We start from the raw sequence: 19890 nt of genomic DNA on the forward strand, positions 1-19890 counted from the left end.
CATACCCAGTCCCTGAAACAGCCTCCAGTCCCTTTTCAGTCAGGCAATCAAGTACTCTCTACATCGTTATGTGATCAGAACCTATAGAGACCCCTTAGCTCCCAAAGCCCCAAATCTCCACAGAGATAAAGAGATCCTTCTATGGCAGCAGCTTCTAATCTTTTCTTTGTGCATAAATTAAATACAAGGACTATAAATGAAGTTTATTATATTAAAATATAATATATATAATATAATATATATATTATATATAATATATAAAATATATAAAATATATTATATAAAATATATAAAATATATAAAATATAATATATATAATATATATAATATATATAATATAATATATATATAATATATATAATATAATATATATATATATAATATAAAACTCCCTGAATCTATGATATAGTAATATATGTACTTCTTTATAAAACACTGAATAGCAAAACACAGCATGAATCGAATACACCATAAGTTCAAGTATGATGAGTGACCTAAGAAACTGGTAACATGGGCCGTTTCTGGGATTTCGAGATACCTGCAACAACTTAATGTGATATGAGCATGTGACTTTAGTTGGTGAGATCATTGTTCTCTACAATCATATCTTAAATCAGCACTACATTTTTGTTATAAACTTCTATCCAAGTTGGTGGACTCCTTGAAATCTACCCACAGACACCCCTCCCCCGCAGTCTACACCAGTCAGGCAAAGGAACAGTTTGTAAACACACTTCCACAGAGCCGACGCACTTAGAGCAGCTCCCTGAGCATGCAGACTTCCCTGATTTGTTAAAACTCTTGCTCTTGCCCCTCTTCCCTCTCTCAGTGAGCCTGCTCCTTCCTTCTTCAGCTTGCACTGCTCCCCAAAAGACAGCATCCTCTCATTCCTGAGCTTCTTCCTCAACATATGGCCCTACTTACTGCTTCCCTACAAGCACCTCTCTCCCAACTGCTCTGGGCATGAACCACTCCCTCAGGGAGCCCCATCTCTCTCTACAAGGTCACCTGTTTCCTCCATGTTATGTCCCAGGGAACTCCCTATTCTCGTGCAGAGCACTTTTCATTTAAATGAAATGTGTTTCCTTAATTATAGCTCCTTCCTCCAAGAGCCTTGACTATGTCCATACACATCACACTTGTGCTGCTGTCCCTGGCAGCCTTACTTTGTCTAACCCTGCAGCTCAACAGACCCAGGGGTTTAAGAGTGGGGCTGCTTCCTCTTGACCTTCAGGGCCACCATGGAGACCCTGAGCCACCAGTGTCTCCACCCACTTTCACCAACTGATATTTGCCTGGCTTCTTCCCTTCATATCCTCCACCCTCCCTGCCCCCCCAACCAAGCACTCCTAGAACCTTCAGGCTGACACCCATGACTCTGCACACACCTCCATTCAAGGGTTTCCAACCCCCCCATTTGTGACTCTTCTACATCAACTACAACCTAGCAAAGTTATGCCTTAATTTACAGCATCTTTTCAAACTTAGGTCACAACCCATGAATAGGTCATGGAATCTACTTTATGGGTACAATCAGCACATATCTGAGGAAACAGAATGGAACAGAAAAGAACAGAACAGAAAACACTGGCCACAGTGAAAGCACGCACAGACACACACACAGACATGTATCCTGGCCGTGATGTAAAATATATTTCTTTCTGTGGGACATGTTTAAAATAATTAAAAGCCAGTTCCTTACATATTACCACATATTCAGAGTCTCCTGGTACTTCTTCCTCATCTCAACCTCCTCATGTTCTAATTCATCCAAGCCCCGGAACACCGACTATTCTCTCCTTCCCTGTGGACTCTTGGCCTGCCTGCATTAGAATTCGTCTCCAATCAGGCTTATAAGTTAATTCAAAGACACTTTCTCCAGCATCCTGGATTAGCTTGGAATTTTACCACATTATCCACTGTATACTTTTTTCATTTCCATTCCTGGGTGATTAAAAACTGTTTGGGAGGCATACTTTTAAAAGGGGAGTTAAGCGTACTGCAGAGCAGTTTGAATAGTATGCTGTTTATCTAATTTTTTTTAAAAAATGGAGATGGGGGACCAGGGCAGAGAAAATACATATGTCATTTCTGTTATGAATCTCCAAAAGGAGATATAAGAAAACTAATGACATTAGTTGTTTCTGGTTGAGAAAAGCTAAGTGGCAGGGGCAGATAGAGTTTTCATTAAGCAGTTCTTTGTACCTTTCAAATTTTAAGCCATGTGAATATATTAAAAGCAAGTTACACTTAAAATATATATTTATATATCAAAATATATATTACATATAAAAATAAACTTAAGAAAAATAAAACACTGTTTATGCAATTCAAGTCAATCTGCCCTTTGCAAGTGGCTGAACAATGTTTTAATTTGCCTTCCCTGACTTTCCAGAACCTTCCCTTATCAGATATGCAAAACCTTGTCCTTTATTAATTCCCCGAGTGCACTGTCTGGCCTCCTGTGGACCAAGACTGAAGCTCCCAGCCTGGAGCGCTCATTCAGCCTCAGTTTTGCCTACTGTATATCATGGTCACGGCGCACTGTCCCTCCTTGTAAAGCTAACCCTCCTCTGAGGCCCTAAGCCCTTTGGTTCCCAGGCCTTCTCCTCCCCCATCCTCTGCATGCCTTCAGCTCATCTCAGTCTGCTACTTAAATTCTTGGTGTCTTGGGGCAAGAGGGGAAGGGGAGAAACAAAATGGCTGAAATTGTATGGGGTGAGATTATGGATATTCTGTTTTCATTTCTTCTCTTATTGTCATAATATACAGGTAATAATATCATTCTACAAAAATGGGGTCACCGTGGCTTCCTCCGGTCAATGTGTGCGTCTCCTTCCTCAACTTCCCTGACCTCTGGCCTTACCTCTGGCCTCTCCAGGGAGACTGAGAGTAGGGCCCCAGGCTTCAGTTTCTCTTGCTATTCCATAAAGTACTATTAATACATAAGCAGCTGTTCTGTACAGAGGCTAACAGCATATGCAGAGACAACAGGAAAGACCTGAGTTTGAATGTCAATCCAACAGAATACTAGCCATGTGACCCTGGGCAAATTACTCCCCTGCAAAAGTCTCAGTTTCCTCATCTGTAAACTAAGATTAATAGCAGGTTAACCTCATAGGGCTGTTGTAGGGAACAAGTGCAGTCAAGCTTGGCATATCCTGAAAGGGAGTGTGGAATTAAACCCTGGAGAAACATTAACAAAGCTGCACTATCACCTACCATCCCACAGCCACCACCCCTTTCTGCAGGAGGGCAGAGGTCTGACTATTCTTATATCCACTTCTCTCCCTGGTGAGTCAGGTCAACACCACCTAGCTTAAGTCAACATCATGAGCCCATTCCCCTCTCTTGTGATCTATGTAGGCATATGCATGTGACCAGTTCTGGCCAATGAAGAATAGAGAATTCCAGTGAGGGGGCTCTGGAAACGTCCGCTTATCCCTAAATGACACAGGGTCACTTGTTCCTTCTGTTGGATGTTGTGATATGTGTAGTGGGATGGCTGGAACTGTGACAGCATCTTGTTACTTTGATTCTAATAAAATACCAAAGTGATAGGAAGTCCCCTCCCACATGGTACCAGAGCTGGTCTGTATGACCAGTAAAATATGGCAGAAGCAATGGCATGTCACATCTGAGATCAGGTTATGGAAGACACTGGCTCCCATCTCAAGCCATCTCTCTCTCTTGGATCACACAGTTTGGGGAAAGCTAGCTGCCACCGTCATGAAGGTGAAGAGGCCTACATGGCAGGGAACTGATGCCTGATGATCTGAGTGAACTTTTGGGACCAGATCCTTGATTGAGCCCCAGATGATGGCGGCCCAGATAACAGCTCAACTCCAACCTCATGAGAGACCCAGAGCCAGAATCACCTAGCTAAGCCACTCCCAGATTCCTGAACCAAAGGAAATGTGACCTGTTTCTGTTTTAAGGCACTAAATTTTAGTATAATTTGTTTCACAGCAATAGATAACTAACACAATACCCTTGTTTATAAGAAATAGATAATTGTTTTCCAAATGTTTTTGACAATGACCCACATGAATAAACACATTTTAAATCATGACTCAGTGGACATATATGTAGAACTGAAATAAAAATTTCAACAACTGTAGTTATTATTTACAGTGCATTCTGGTATTTTCTATTTTATTGGAACTATATATATACTGGGTGTTAATTTTTTTAAAGAAATCATTCAGCAGATTTCTTTATTAATAAGAGTAAAGATAAAGAAAGGCAACCTTTTGAAGACCAATTCTCCATGGCACTTCTACATGATTTGGGACAGCTCTTATTCCAGATTAGATTTCCAAGGATGTTTGTATAGCAGAAAGCCTGGAAGATAGAGACAGATTCCCCTTCCTGGACAGATGGCAGCTTTGTTCCTGACCAGAATAACAAAGACAATGTCTTCTTCCTGCACAAAGTTGGACGAATCTGCCAGTAGCCTACTATAATACTGGGGTTTATCTAATGTGATTGGTTCCTTAGCTGTAAGATAAACCCACTGAGTTACTGGGTCCTAAAATGATCTCATGACCCACTAACAGACTGCAACTGTCAATCTGAAAAATATCACACCATGTAACAACAAAAATTTCTTCTATTGCAAGCATCCGATATCACCACAAAGTAGACCAAATAACCTTGGAACTAAGTGACTAAAACTTCATTTTCCTAGTAAAACTATTAAATACCAGTGCTCTTCTCCTCTGTCTCCTACAAAAGAAAAAGAAAAAAAACAAAACCTGTTTCTGAAATAACAGCAGGGGCTCATACCTATGGTATCGCTGATTTCCAGATCAGTCAGTAAATGTCTTGAGACCTTAATCACCATCTGCATATTTCCAAAAAGCCCCTCAAAATCAATGTTTGGTATCTGAGAAAGGAAAACAAAACAAAGATGCATGGAAATAAAATTAATAGCATATCATTCACATTAGGAACATCTCTTCAAGGATGATACAAAAATTGCTCAAGGTTATCTTCACCACTCTCATGAGGTTTCCAGAATGGGAACATCTAACATCACCTTCAGTGTCACCTTTTGTCCTTGATCCAACTACTTTCTGCTCCCCCACCCCCATTACCATAGTGAAATGACTGTAGAACCAATTTCTGTAACTGCGTAATAATTGTACAATTATTATACTGAGACACAAACTCCACACAGGACCCCAAATCTGATGGCACCATCCACTTCCTAGAGTTCTTGTGAGTGATTGCTCCAGGAGTCCACACCCAAGCTGAGCCCAGGTGGTCAAGTAACAAGCAACAGGACTGACTGTAAATCCCTAGGATACTGTTAACCTTCCCCCTGCCTCATCTCCAGCATTTAAGAGAGTGTCTAGCATACACACACTAGTAAGAGTTTCTGGAATAAACCTGTAAATCAGATGCTATAGCCAGGAAAACCATCACCAGACTTCATTATATTAATATTACTGCACAGCTTCCCAGTGAAGTGTAAAGTGCTAATTCTAGACTCACTAGAACTGTTTTCAGGGAGCCACAGAAACAGGAAATGTCCTAGGAGTCATTGCAGTAACTTAAGTTAGTAAGTTAATAGTGGACTTGATAAGTGACAGGATGGTGCTCCTGTACCCTAAGCCTTAGGCCTGGAGAACCATGTTCATGGCAAAGCTCACTTTCTCCCATAGTTCCCACCTGTGCCTGTTGCAGGGGTACCATGATCCGCTCAATACACATCTCCAGATCCCGGATGTAGTCTCTTTCCGTCTGAAGAAGTTCCTCTATCACCTTGGCTCTCTTCTCTAGCATCCTTTGCTCTGGGTTTTCAGTGGACACAGAACCAGAAGGGGCCATCAGTGATGAAGACTGGGAGGAGAGAAGCGTCATTTCTGGAAGGAAAAAGACATCGGGTCAACAGCTATGAAAGCAGGCCTCTGCAACAGTTTGAGTTGAAAAGAGCACATTCTTTGAGAACCGAAGGTCTCATGATTGTTGACCATCAGGAAATCTGATCCCCAAGTCCATTCTAATCACAAAGATGAAGAGCTGAGCAAGCTTGCAGACAGAACTTCTCCCATCTGTGAGATACCATTTCTAGAATCTGTCCTAAAAACAAGCAGCTGGCTCATTTTATGAGGACAAACCAGTGGCCACAGCAACCTTGCAAAAGAGGCTGAAGGAGGTGCTGTTCTTATAAAGAACTGCTTTCACTTAGTTAGGTATAAAACCTGTTTCAGGAACTTAGCAGCAGAGATACCAAGCTGGAAGTTATAAACACTGATAAAGCACATGTTAAAAAGAATATTATGGAAACATAACAATGCCAGCTAAAGGAAAGACAAGAACTAGGTAGGAATTGTCTGAGATCTGGGTGACTGTATGGCCTACCTTAACCCAATTACTGTGATGGCAGATTAACATTAGTATATAATAAAATATTTAAGAATTGTTTGGGCTTCCCTGATAGCTCAGTTGGTAAAGAATCCACCTGCAGTGCAGGAGACCCCAGTTCGATTCCTGGGTTGGGAAGATCCTCTGGAGGAGGGATAGGCTACCTACTCCAGTATTCTTGGGCTTCTCTTGTGGCTCAGCTGGTAAAGAATCCGCCTGCAATGTGGGAGACCTGGTTTCGATCCCTGGGTTGGAAGATCCCCTGGAGAAGGGACAGGCTACCCACTCTAGTATTCTGGCCTGGAGAATTCCATGGACTGCATAGTCCATGGCATCACAAAGAGTCAGACATGACTGAACGACTTTCACTTTCTTTCTCCCTGTCAAAACAATAATGAAGACTCACAAGCAAGTTCTGTTACTTCAAATATCCTGGAAGATACAAATGTACTATAAATATGAAGTTCTTTAACAGTATTTTCAATTAAAAAAAAACCTCTGCAGCCACAATACATGATCTAAAACTGAAAACAAATGCATTTTGTCACTAGCTTTTACAAATACCTGTTACTTAGATATATATGATGAGAGATCTACTATCTTATACATAAAATGAGATGGCATTTATTTTAAATAGATGTTAAATGTTAAAATAAACAACAAAGAAAATTTCAACAGTGAAGCAATCTCTGCTGTTTATTTCAAATTCCTTAAGATCCACTTTAAAAAATGACAACTTTGGTAAGTAAACATACTAGTCTGAGTAGGATTACAAGAATATTTTTACCCAGATCTAAGAAGTGAAACGGAAAAGGCAATGGCACCCTGCTCCAGTACTCTTGCCTGGAAAATCCCATGGATGGAGGAGCCTGGTAGGCTGCAGTCCATGGGATCACTAAGAGTCAGACATGACTGAGTGACTTCCCTTTCACTTTTCACTTTCATGCATTAGAGAAGGAAATGGCAACCCACTCCAGTGTTCTTGCCTGGAGAATCCCAGGGACGGGGGAACCTGGTGGGCTGCCCTCTATGCGGTCTCACAGAGTCAGACACGACTGAAGCGACTTAGCAGCAGCAAGAAATGAAAACACAAGTGGTCAAACTATTAAACTTATGGAAAACTAAGCTTTCACAGCAGATTTTAGTCTCCAAAACTCTTCCCCATAGCCCCTTCACTAAGAATTTAGGAATTCCAATGTTTAAAAAGTGTTAACTCAGATTCTGGTTTCTAAAACCCATTCTCCAGTAAAAGGAACCAGAGTTCTTCGGAGAAATGGCTCTTTTCAAGGTAAGAGAAAGGTAGATGAGTCTGAAACATGGCAGAAAATAAGGACATGCTGAAGAAAATGATGGGACTGTGTTGAAAGGGCATGGAACCAAACTGAAGGGGCTCCCACTGGCCAAATCTATACAATTCGAGTATCAAAATAAATAAGCACAGCAATGAATTTTAATTGCACAGCAATGAATTTTAATCTGTTGACTAAAATAAGAATCCATGAACTCTCATCAATAATATATATGTACATAAATAAGCAGGGGAGAAGAATCCGCCTGACAATGCAGGGGACGTGGGTTCAATCCTTGGTCCGGGAAGATCCCACATGCCAAGCAACTAAGCCTGTGAACCACAACTACTGAGGTTGTGCTCTAGAACCAGCTAGCCACAACTACCAACCCTGAGTGCTGCAACTACTGAAGCCTAAGCTCCACAAGAGAAGCCATCACAATGAGAAGCCTGCACACCACAACAAAGAAGAGCGCCTGCTCAACCCAACTAGAGAAAGCCTTCACAAGGTAATGAAGACCCAGCACAGCTATTAACAAATAAATAAAATTATAAATAAATAAATATATATATATATATACACACACACATACACACACATATATAAGAAATAACAGAATTAGGAAAAAAATCAGTATTTTGCAGCCATCAAAATAAAATTTAGTTCAGGCACAAGCCATCAATGGATGATTCCACTGTTAGTGATAGGGTTTTGATGGTGATCAGGATATCTGCATAGTCTAAAACTAGTTACTATACATTACTTATTCCAAAAATGAAAAAGTGACTCTAAAGTGGAGAAATGGGTAACACCAAAACCTACTATTCAAAAATTAACACTACCAGTTAAGGAAACAGACATCATGTGCTTCCAAATGTCATGTCAAGAAACAGCACAATATCCCTTATGTGGTATTCCAGTCCAAAAAACATAATCTGAAATAAATCTTGAGGAAACGTTACACAGACATACGTATCTGTAACCTTCAAAATGTTACGTCATAAAAAACAGAAGAAGCCTAAGGACAAATCCCCAATTAAAGATAACTGAAGAGATGACAAGTAAAGGCAATGTGTGATCCTGAACTGAATCCTGATCTCAGGGAAAAAATGCTACAAAGGACATTAATAGGACAAACTGATGAAACTGGAATACAGTATAGACTGTAGATTGGCTACATGATTAAACCAATTAAAAATTTCCTGAAATGGACAGCTACATGCAAAAGAATGGAATCTGAACATTCTCTCACACTCTATGCAAAAATAACTCAAAATTAATTAAACATCTAAATGTAAAATCAGATATTATTCAACTCTTAGAGGAAAACAGGCAGAACACTCTTTGATACAAAGTGCAGCAATATATTTTTGGATCTGGTTCCTAAAGTAAATAAAAGCAAAAATAAACAAATAGGACAAATAGCTTTTGCACAGCAAAGGAAATCACTGAGAAAATGAAAAGCCAATATTTGAAAGGGGAAAATATTTGCAAATGATATGACCAAAAGGGATTAATACCCAACACATATAAATAGCTCCTACAACTCAATAATTTAAAAAAAAACCCACACAATTTTAAAATGGGCAGAACGGAATAGACATTTTTCCAGAGAGGAAATGCAGATGGTCAACAGCCATGGGAAAATATGCTCAACATCTCTAACCATAGGGGAAATACAAATCAAAACCACAATAAGGGATCACCTCACACTTGTCATAATGGCCATCACTGAAAAGAACAGAAATTAACACCTGTTTATGTACATAAATAAACAGGGGAGAAGAATCCGCCTGACAATGCAGCGGAGGTGGGTTGGGATGTGGGAAAAAGGGAACCCTCCTATACTGTCGGTGGAAGTGTAAATTGGTGCAGTCACTATGGAAAAGAGTATGGAGGTTTCTCAGAAAACTAAAAATAAAACCACCACATGACCCAGCAATTCCACTCCTGGGTATATATCTGAAAACAAAAACAAAAACGCTAATTCAAAAAGATACATGCACCCAGGAATAAAGCATAGCAGCATTATATACCATAGCCAAGACAAGGAAGAAACCTAAGTCTCCACTAACAGATGAATGGCTAAAGGAGATGTGGTATACATACACATATATACACAATGGAATACTACTTAGCCATTAAAAAAGGACAAAAATTTGCCATTTGCAGCAACATGGATGGACTTGGAGGGCATTATGCTAATGAGCAAGTCAGACAAAGACAAATACCACATGATATTACTTATATAATAGAATCTGAACAATACAACAAACTACTGATTATAACAGAAAAAAAGCAGCAGACTCACAAACACAGAGAACAAACTAATGGTTACCAGTGTGGGCAGGGAGGCGTGATGTAAGGATAGGAGAATAGGAAGTACAAACCACTGGGTATAGGATAGGCTCAAGGATGTATTGTACAACACAGGGAATGTATTCAATATTTGGTAGTAACTGTAAATAGAAAATAATGCTTAAAATTGTATAAAAATTTTTAATTTAAAAAAATTCCTGAAATGGCACATCTATTATGGTCATGTATGAAAATATCCATATTATACACTGGTACTTACCAAGGAGCACAATATATGCAACTTAGTCTCAAATAGTAAAGAAAAAAAGTTCATGTGCGGGTGAGGGTATGGGTAGAGAAAGTGAGAGAATGAAAACAAAAAATGGCAAAATGTTAAATATTGGCAAATATAAATAAAGATCTGTATACCACTGCAATTTTCTATAAATTTGATATTATTCAAGATAAAATTTAATAAGACAAAATTTGAAATTTTCTTTCTGGAGCTACTTTTTTGGATAGAATGAATGACAAAATTTCAAGCCTTACTTCAGAGTGTTAAATTATGACTAAATTAATTGTAGTCTACATAACAATTTCAATGGCCTTATTTTAAATTTTATTTGCAATTTCAAACCTATGGAATTTCAGTCCCAAATACAGTTGCCAGAGCAGCAAGTTGAGAAGAGAAATTTATTTTCAACACAGAAATTTATTTTTTCCCTTTCTGAAAAGGGAGAACACTTACTGAATTCCTACTATGTGTCAGGAGCTTTATATGTTATGTCCTTCTACTCATTTAATATTCACACCAAAACTCTGAAGTAGTATTATTATTCCCATTTAACAGATAAGAAAACCCAGGCTTTGAGAGACTGACCAATTTGTCCCAGCCTCTGTAGTGAGTAAATAGCAGTTCTGGGATTTGAATCTAAATATATTTAAATCCAAATCCTGAATTTAATCCACTTAATCCTGCACCATTCTGCCTCCCTAGCCTGGAATTTCAACTAGAAAAGGTCAGGGCTTATTTCCCTCAAACCTTAAAAATTTCCTGGAAGCTATTATCTCCCAGGAATCAAAGTTCTATTAACTATAATACCTGAAAGTATAAGATGCCAGAGCACTCATCAATTTGAACCCACTCAGCAACCTACACTGAGACTCAATCAGATTTTTATTTATATTTAGAAAGAGAAAGAAATCATAATAACAATTCTTTTAAAATATCACAAAGCCATTTTTTTCCCCTACAGGTGGATTTATAAACTGTTGAAAAGACTTTAAAAAAACAGAAAACATCCCTAAGGGATGTTTTTGCTAATTTGCAGTTTTCTGGGCACCACCCCCTGGTGGCTCAGATGGTGAAGAATTTGCCTGAAATTCAGAAGACCTCGGGTTCGATCCCTGGAGAAGGGAAGGGCTACCCACTCCAGTATTCTGGTCTGGAGAATTCCATGGACTGTATAAGTCCACAGGGTCGAAAAGAGTTGAACACAACTGAGTGACTTTCACCTCACCCCTGATAAAATGCTAGGCACTTCTGAAGATACGGGTCATCTCCAGGCTCCACATACACATTAACACTCAAAGATTAGGTCCAACTAGGAACACATGGCTTGAAATGGCTCCAAATGTAAAACTGTTAATCCATTATTTCAAACATACACTAAGGGGGGAAAAAGATCTACAATTAGTTTGCCAACAAAGGTCCATATAGTCAAAGTTATGGTTTTTCCAGTAGTCATGTATGGATGTGAAAGTTGGACCATAAAGAAGGCTGAGTGCCGAAGAACTGGTGCTTTTGAACTTGAGAGTCCCTTGGACTGCAAGGAGATCCAACCAGTCAGTCCTAAAGGAAATCAACCCTGAATATTCCTTGGAAGGACTGATGCTGAAGCTGAAACTCCAATACCTTGGCCACCTGATGTGAAGAGCCAACTCATTAGAAAAGATCCTGATGCTGGGAAAGATTGAAGGCAGGAGGAGAAGGGGACAACAGAGTAGGAGGTGGTTGGATGGCATCACTGATTCAACGGACATGAGTTTGAGAAAGCCCCGGGAGATGGTGAAGGACAAGGAAGCCTGGCGTGCTGCAGTCCATGGGGTCACAAAGGGTTGGACACGACTGAGCAACTGAATAACAAGTGAGAGAGAGCCCCCTACCCTGAGGGCCCATGAAACTCACACTCCCCTATTATTTAACTGGGGAGCCTTGAGAAAGTCCATTTTCACCTCTGGGCCTCAACAACCTCATTTGCAGAACTGCTGAGCAAATTAAACAAGGTAATTACTCAACACAAACTAGTCCTTTTTCCACAATGGGCCGGAAGACGCCATCGGCACTAAGTTAAGGTAAAATGCACCAAGGAGAAATGATTCAGGTACCATAAAATTCCACTTTTCTGTAAGAACAATAAAATCTGCGGATGGGGAAGCACTCCAGAGGAAACTGAGGCCCAGCAGCACCAGCTAACAACAAAACATGCAGACTAGGCCCACTCTCCTCCTCGGGCAGCCCTGAAGGTGACAAGCAGCTGGAGCTGGCAACACAAACTTATGACTGTGATAAAACCAATAGGGATGGGTGTTTGTTTGTTTTGTTTCATTAACCCCACCCCCACCCCCCCAAAAAATCCCAAGACATCCCCCTGCCCTGAGGTTAGTGCACGGTCCCAGGCTCATTCTGAAGAGTTCCTAGGAAGCGATTCAGTTAACCGGCAGCTTCCACAACTCTACCCACCACATTCCAAAGCAGAGTTAAAGAGAACCGCCACTCACTCTTCCCTTGCCTCTGAAAGCTGGCTCTTTGCTAGGGAAAATCGCTCAACTGGCGAAGTTCCAAGCAGCACTTGAAAGAGGCAGCCAGCTGTTCTACCTGCTTTTGTGGGGGTTTCAGCAACCCTGGACATACCTGCAGCACCAAAATGCTGGTGCAAGAGTTCCCATGGGTCCAAGGCCAGGCTGGCAGAACAGAATCTTCCCAGAGCTCTGGAATGCTCCACAACCCCCTAAAATCCTTTGAATAGGGTAGGCATTTCCCCCAGGCTTTCCCATATTTACATATGAATCGTTCTGAGTCCCCCAGGCTATCACAACAGGGCCTGTTCTAAAGGACGGAGCTGGAATCCTTCGCTTCCTGGACTGAGATGCAGAAGAGCAGGCCCAGCTCTGCTCTGACTCAACCCCTTTTCCCTCTTAGCTTTCCATTCCTAGTCCTACAATTGCCACAATTTCACTTCAGGAGTTTTTTAATCAGGAGTGTTATCTCCTTTTCCTACTCCTTTTACTGTGTTGTTTTTGGACACTCTTTTCAGGGAAGAAGTCTTATGATAAAAGGCAAACATGTAAAGAGGGCAGCATTTGTCTACCTTTCTGCTCTTGGGACCTCTTGTTCTGCAGTCCCTCTCCCAGGCCCCGCACAGCCCTCACTTTCCCCAGCGCCCTGCTACTTCTAGGTACCTTATCCTAAAGCCATCAGAATGCAGATCTCACCTAGCTGGTCCCAGGACAGCAAGAAATGCTAACATTTACACTTTAAAAGGAAGTGTGGAAAAGAAAGTTGCAGAACAACATGCCACTTCTGTTTTTAAAAAGGTGGAGGAAGAGATGGAGAGGGAGAAAGAAAAAGGTGAGAAACATGCAAAAACCTCTACATATTTCCATATACACACATATAATATGTAAGCACACAGAAAAAGGTATCAGAGAACACACTAAACTCCTCAGACAGGGAACTGGGATTGGAGACAGGATTCATGGAGACTTGAGTTCAATCAGTACTTTTTAATTTCCTAAGAATCTAGTAATGTACTACCACTAATTTAAGACAAACTGTCATGCTAGCCAAGATTCATCTCTATGGGTGAAATTTTAAGCAATCTGAGAGAAGAACTTCTGGTAAAGTCTCACTGCAAGAAGGGTGGTACCATTGCCTAACTCCAGGGTTCCTGCTTCCTTCTACCATTAAATGGAGCTCTTTTTGGCTTTAAATTTTAACAAATATTTATAGGACACTTACTCTGCATGTCAAGCATTGTTCAGGCACTTTACAAATACTGGTTTATTTAATCCTCATAACAATCCTCACATCATCCCCATCTTACTGATTCATGAAGAGAAATTTTAACTAGCCCAGTATGTGGAAGATGAGAGCCCACACTGGCTTCAGAGCCTACAACTGCTACTCTGCCTCTAGTGCTCTTTCCAGGCAGGCAAATCTTGGCAACTGTGACCTAGAAATCTACTTGTGGGTTTTGGTGACTGCCTGGTAGCTAATGGCAAAACTGTGATTTTAAAGCACACTTAAGTTCTTGTACAGCCACAGGTCACCCACCCACCATTTCGACTGTGAACAATTACGTATTTAAGTATGTATACTATATGCATGTCCATATCATCACAGCTGTAAAACCCTACTCAGTGGACTTCCCTGGTGGCAGAGGAGATAAGAATCTGCCTGCCAATGCAGGGGACATGCATTCAATCCCTGATCTGGGAAGATTCCACATGTGGAGCAACTATGCCCATGTGCCTTGAGCCTGTGCTCTGCAACAAGGGAAACCACCGTAATGAGAAGCCCAAGCACTTCAATGAAGAGCAGCCCTGGCTCACCGCAAGCAGAGAAAGCCCATGCATAGCAATGAAGATCCAGTGCAGTCAAAAATAAATTAATTTTAAAAAGCCCCACTCAGTATAATGTAAATAATTCCTCAGAGAGAATCAAATCGGCTTAGTTCCTCAGTCATGTCCCAACTCTTTGTGATCTCATGGACTGTGCCCACCAGGCTCCTCTGTGCACGGGATACTCCAGGCCAGAATACTGGCGTGGACAGACTTTCCCTTCTCCAGGTGATCTTCCCAACCCAGGGACTGAACCTGGGTCTCCTGCACTGCAGGCAAATTCTTTACTGACTGAGCCACTGGGGAAGCCAAATACATATTCAATAGTATTCCAGATAATTTATGGCAGAAATCATAGGCAAGTAAAGCATCTTTATCAATGCATAAAGAAAATTTAGAAGCAAAAATTTCTTCCCAAAGGGGCCTGTTAAATAAATTATAGCATATCTGCATAATATCAATATTGTACTATGACAACCATTAAGATACAGATTTATATTCGTTAATACAGAACGCTTTTCTACTGTGCGTTGCTAAATGGAAAAAGGCTACAAAAGAGTTTGTGAAAGAAGTGCCATTTTGTTAAAAAGGGGAAAATATTTTCAATGCACATATCTGAAAATGAAAAACAAGGGGACAGGAATTCTGATATTTTCTCCTTTCTTTTTAATTTATTGTATTTTCTACTTTAGTGAACATTCAGTATCGATACAACAAAGAATAATGTGGAAAAGAGAACACTTGCTATGAAACAAGAATATTCTACTACTCAGTCCTCTCTCAATTACCCTGTTAATTCTTTTCAAATTTTCTTCACTTTTTAACAATCTGAGATTTCTTTTCCAACCTAATACCTTTAAACTGCTGAAAAAAATCGGTAACAAAACATTGATGCAACAACAATTTGCTAGTCTAATAAAAAAAGCAAAACCCCCTCCTGCTTAGCAAATTGTCTAGAAAACTCTGAAAGGAAGCAACCTTTGTTAAGTCTGCTTATATTCCCAGCAGGCCAAGTGGAAGAATCATAAATCCTGGTTTTCCATGTGCCCACATCACTCCAGCCAGCCCACCCAGCCCCCACCACTTCTTTTCCTTCAGCACCTACTTACGCATATTTGGAGAAGGCTTATCCCGCCAACATTAAACTTTCAGCACTGGTCTCTGGCTTTTCTGCAGGACTCATAGACTCTTCCCGACCACCAGACCTCAGGGAGGAATCTATTATATTTTGGTCCTCAATCTCAACAGTAACTAAAAAAACTTTTCCCTGGGCCTTTTGCTCAGTGACTGCCCTGCCTATTTTGGCAAGTAGCCTCCACTACAATCCCTGCTGGGACAGTTTCCACCTCAGAAAACCCAGCTCAAAGCTTCCCACCTCTCCCTTCTTCTACCAGAGCCTACCCAATCCTTTCGAAGAGCACACAAGAGTCAAGGACCCAGTCTGCAACTTCTTACACTGCCAGGATAGCAAAATTAATACTAGATTCTTTGAAACACCATGTTTGAATGCTCACCAAATCCGAGAGAGAAGTGCTTTAAACTATGAAGTTATTACTACTGTCAAATCTTTAGGCAGCAGAAGTCAAATAATCAAGAAGGCAAAGATAGTGTTTGTAAAAAAAAAAGAAAAGAAAGAAAGAAACCATCACTGTTTAACAAGCAAATTTTGATTACAGTCAGCCAACAAAACTTTACACAAAAACTTTATTTTCTAAACAGACCTACATCTGATGTTTTCTTTACCAGGTAGGTCTCTTGAGGGAAAGTATAATTGCTCTAAATGAGAGCACTAAACAATGAAATGACTTGCCTGACACCACACAGCTAATAACTATTCAAAACTTAGCATCTCTAGCTGGGGCTTTCCATCAAATGTCAAGGGTTCTGGGTTACATGGTTTTTCGATATAAGTGTGGCTGTTTCCTACACTGTATTTCCATTTTTGATAATTAATAACACTACAGTGAAGTCTCAAATGTTGCTCATCAACAGGACCCTCTGGTTATTTTTGTCCTATTCTGTAAAACCCAGACCTTCTGCTTCTATTAGATAGTTTACTTTTACTCCTTTCCATTTGTTCTCATAACATTTTATGGATCTTTTAAGACTGTACAAAACAAAACTAGTTGATGTGAGTTATAATTCTGCATGAAGTTTTAATAACAAAAAATATGAATATTGAATAGAAAGCTACCAAGCAGAGTACTCAGAGATGGGGCAAAGTATAGAAAGTTGAAAAGCCCTCCAAAGCTTTCTTCCATTTCAGACAAGCCATTTCATCTGTCTGATACTCAAGAACAGCAAACAAAGTAGGGAGAAAGTAGGTGGTCTTAGACATAAGTTCATAAAACAAAACAATTATACAAAATGAAGTTAAGCACTGTGTATTTTACTACGCTAATTTAAAGGAGTGAACCCAGTCTTTCAAAATGAGAGTTTTTTCCAAGTGTAATCCAATATTTTCACAGTAAAATCTGATTAAGCCCTAGGATATCAGTCAATATTATCTTACTTTCTAGCCGAAACTTCAGGGAAAAAAACAAAACCTCGATATGAGGGACCCTAAACTGGGTTTTCCCTGGACTCCAGTTGTTCATTCTGTACAGGCTTAAATGAGCTCTTAGCACCAATAGTGACTCTATTTCCCCATATCTCCTTTGGCTTTCATTTCCAGGGACATACGTGGAGTTGCTTCTAGATCCTGAGAGGGCAGCAGGCATAAGGAGTATGGCAAACAGACTACAAGTCAAAAGACCCAGAATCGAGCCCTCACTTTAACCTGACATGTTACACAGCCTCTCTGGGTTGTTGTTTCCTGGTGTGCATGACAAAAGCGTTGGTTCTTGGTTACTTCCAGGCTCTAAAATCTTATGTACACTCCCACTCTGTTTTACCACTTACTCCCCTGGTTTTGATATAACTAACACTACTCTCCAACTAGCTCCACAAGGAGTGTCAGTAGTGACTAACCTGAGAAGTTAGTCACTTCCTGTCTGCAAGCCTAGAGGCCTGTGCCCAGGCTGCTATCACGGAACCTAGCACAGCATACTTTAAATATTTGTTCCTTTATTACTCCTTGGACCTAACAAGCCCAGCTTGTCTCTGTGCCTTTCAGCTCAACTACTGTCCTTTAAGCCCAGCTAGATGAAGGCTTCTTTAGTCTTTGGATTACCCTGTACTCTAAACTTCACTTCTTGAGCAACAACACAAAATAATACTATCTATCTTTTGATGTACATGTTCTGTGCCCTCAAATAGAATGTATTTCATTGGATAGCAAACATTCATTGAATATTTATTATACACTAAGTATTAATGTAAAAGTCTGGAAAAAACATCTTCATTGCCATCATGGAGATTAGAGTCTACTAGACTTTTCTGCATACTGCATTTGTACCTACTCTATACTAATCAGCACAGCAACCAGGACTTAACAGATGAAGCAATTATTATTATTTACCCTAGGCACTGCTCTGGGCTTCCCTGGTTGCTCAGTGGTAAAGAATCTGCCTGCTAACACAGGAAATGCAGGAGACTTGGTTCAATCCCTGATTGGTCAGGAAGATTCCCTGAAAAAGGAAATAGCAAAACAGCCCAGTATTCTTGCCAAGGAACTCTCAAGGACAGAGGAGGCTGGTGGGCTGCAGTCCACAGGGTCGCAAAGAGTCGGACATGACTTGGCGACTAAACAACAACAAAAACAAGTATTACTCTGCTGTGATTGTGACGGAAAACACTACTTAAGTTTTAAAAAATCATTAAATATCCTAACTTTTGTTTGCCTTAACTACTGAGTTGCCACAACTATGATGTTAGGGTAAGTTAGGTTTCAATCTTCCCCTAAGGGGTAGCGGCTGAAGAGCAGAGGAAACTGAATTCTAAATCTTCAAATCACTGAGGAAAGGACAGGAGGAATTCTAGATCAATGGGAAGTGGAAGCATCTCCATATCTCAGTAGACTCTAAGATACACATTTTTTCATATTCTAACATCTCAGAAATGGAGATGTATTTTTCAGTAAATAGCATGTTAATCAGTCTTCCAATTAGAAGCAGTCTTTCTAATGCTACATAAAATTATTTAGTGTCTTACAACAGAGGGTTTTAGATTCAATGACATGAAATATGTCTTATCTGTTTGGCTTCTCTCAGCTTATGATTTGAAGAAAGGATTTTCCTGACACCATGGAATGACTTCTGTGACCTAGAATCTAGCCCTGCCCCCTGCTGTGGGGCCAGGTACACAAGTGTGTATCTTCCCGTCAGAAATGACTATGCATTGAACTGCCACACCTCTCTTCCTTGACAGCCTGGGGCACTTTCTGGTTTCTCAGGAAATATGGAAACCTGTGGTGTCCGGGTGGGAGTGTCAGGTTTCTGAGCTCCCAGCCCGACATGCCTTTGAAGGCTGGCCCTGCCAGGGCACTGCAAGTGAGCCAACTGGATTCACCCCCCTCCTATGCCCACTTCAACATCCTCAGGACCACAGGAAATATGATGCCCAAGAAGACTGCCTCTCCCTATCCAACCTCAATCTCTTGCCTTTCCTGGTTTTCTTTTTGCTTTTACAGAAGTCTGGAATCTCCCCAGACCACTATTCCCATTTATTGCTAAAGAAATATTATCTAAAAATAATGTAGGTAACGGTTCGTGGGTTGAGTAAGCTCCAGGAGTTGGTGATGGACAGGGAAGCCTGGCGTGCTGCAGTCCATGGGGTCGCAAAGAGTTGGACATGACTGAACTACTGAACTGAACGGTTCGTGGAGAAAGCAGACAGTCTGGCTCACGTAAGAAGGCCAACTCATAATCCCAGAAGGCAGGACTGCCTTACCTTCTCCTTCTCTAATGCTTCAATGATCTCCCAACCCTTGACAAAACAGGTCCCTATATTTATTTCCTTTCGCCTCCACATATTTTCTCTTTTCCTCTTCTTTGCTTCCTACCTACCTATCTTAATCAGCCTGTCAGTATAGCCTGATTTTAAAAAGTAAATACAGGAAACTTTGTTCAACTCTGTGCCCCCCTCAGTCACAGTCACCTCTGTTTCACTGTGTGTGTGAAAGGTCTTGAAAGAGTGGTCTTCATGCAAGAAGACCTCCTTCCAGACCTCCTCCCCCATCTACTTTCTTCCTAATTAATTGTGTCATCACTATATTTCCATCAACTGATAACCTCTAAAAATCCATGGCATCATCCTTGACTTCCCTGTGGCATTTGAAAGTGATGGCCATTCTCTCCTACTCTAAGCCTTTTGGTTTTCTTCTGCCCTCTCCACAGTGTTCCCTTCTCCTGCCCCATGCCGTGGGCAT

General features: G+C 40.6%; 1 protein-coding gene across 2 annotated transcripts in view; it reads right to left on the minus strand.

Moving 5' to 3' along the window:
- The window catches only part of DNMBP (dynamin binding protein), a 117910-nt gene that overhangs the window by 22218 nt on the left and 75802 nt on the right, over positions 1-19890 (minus strand). For both annotated transcript variants that reach the window (XM_070470014.1, XM_070470015.1), the window contains 2 exons: positions 5677-5870; positions 4789-4888 (listed from right to left, as the gene is read on the minus strand). In XM_070470014.1, the coding sequence (XP_070326115.1) occupies positions 4789-4888; positions 5677-5870 (294 nt within the window). The remainder of the gene's footprint in view (positions 1-4788; positions 4889-5676; positions 5871-19890) is intronic.

This window comes from Odocoileus virginianus, chromosome 7 (assembly GCF_023699985.2).
Source record: "Odocoileus virginianus isolate 20LAN1187 ecotype Illinois chromosome 7, Ovbor_1.2, whole genome shotgun sequence".
In the NCBI taxonomy this organism is placed as follows: domain Eukaryota; kingdom Metazoa; phylum Chordata; class Mammalia; order Artiodactyla; family Cervidae; genus Odocoileus; species Odocoileus virginianus.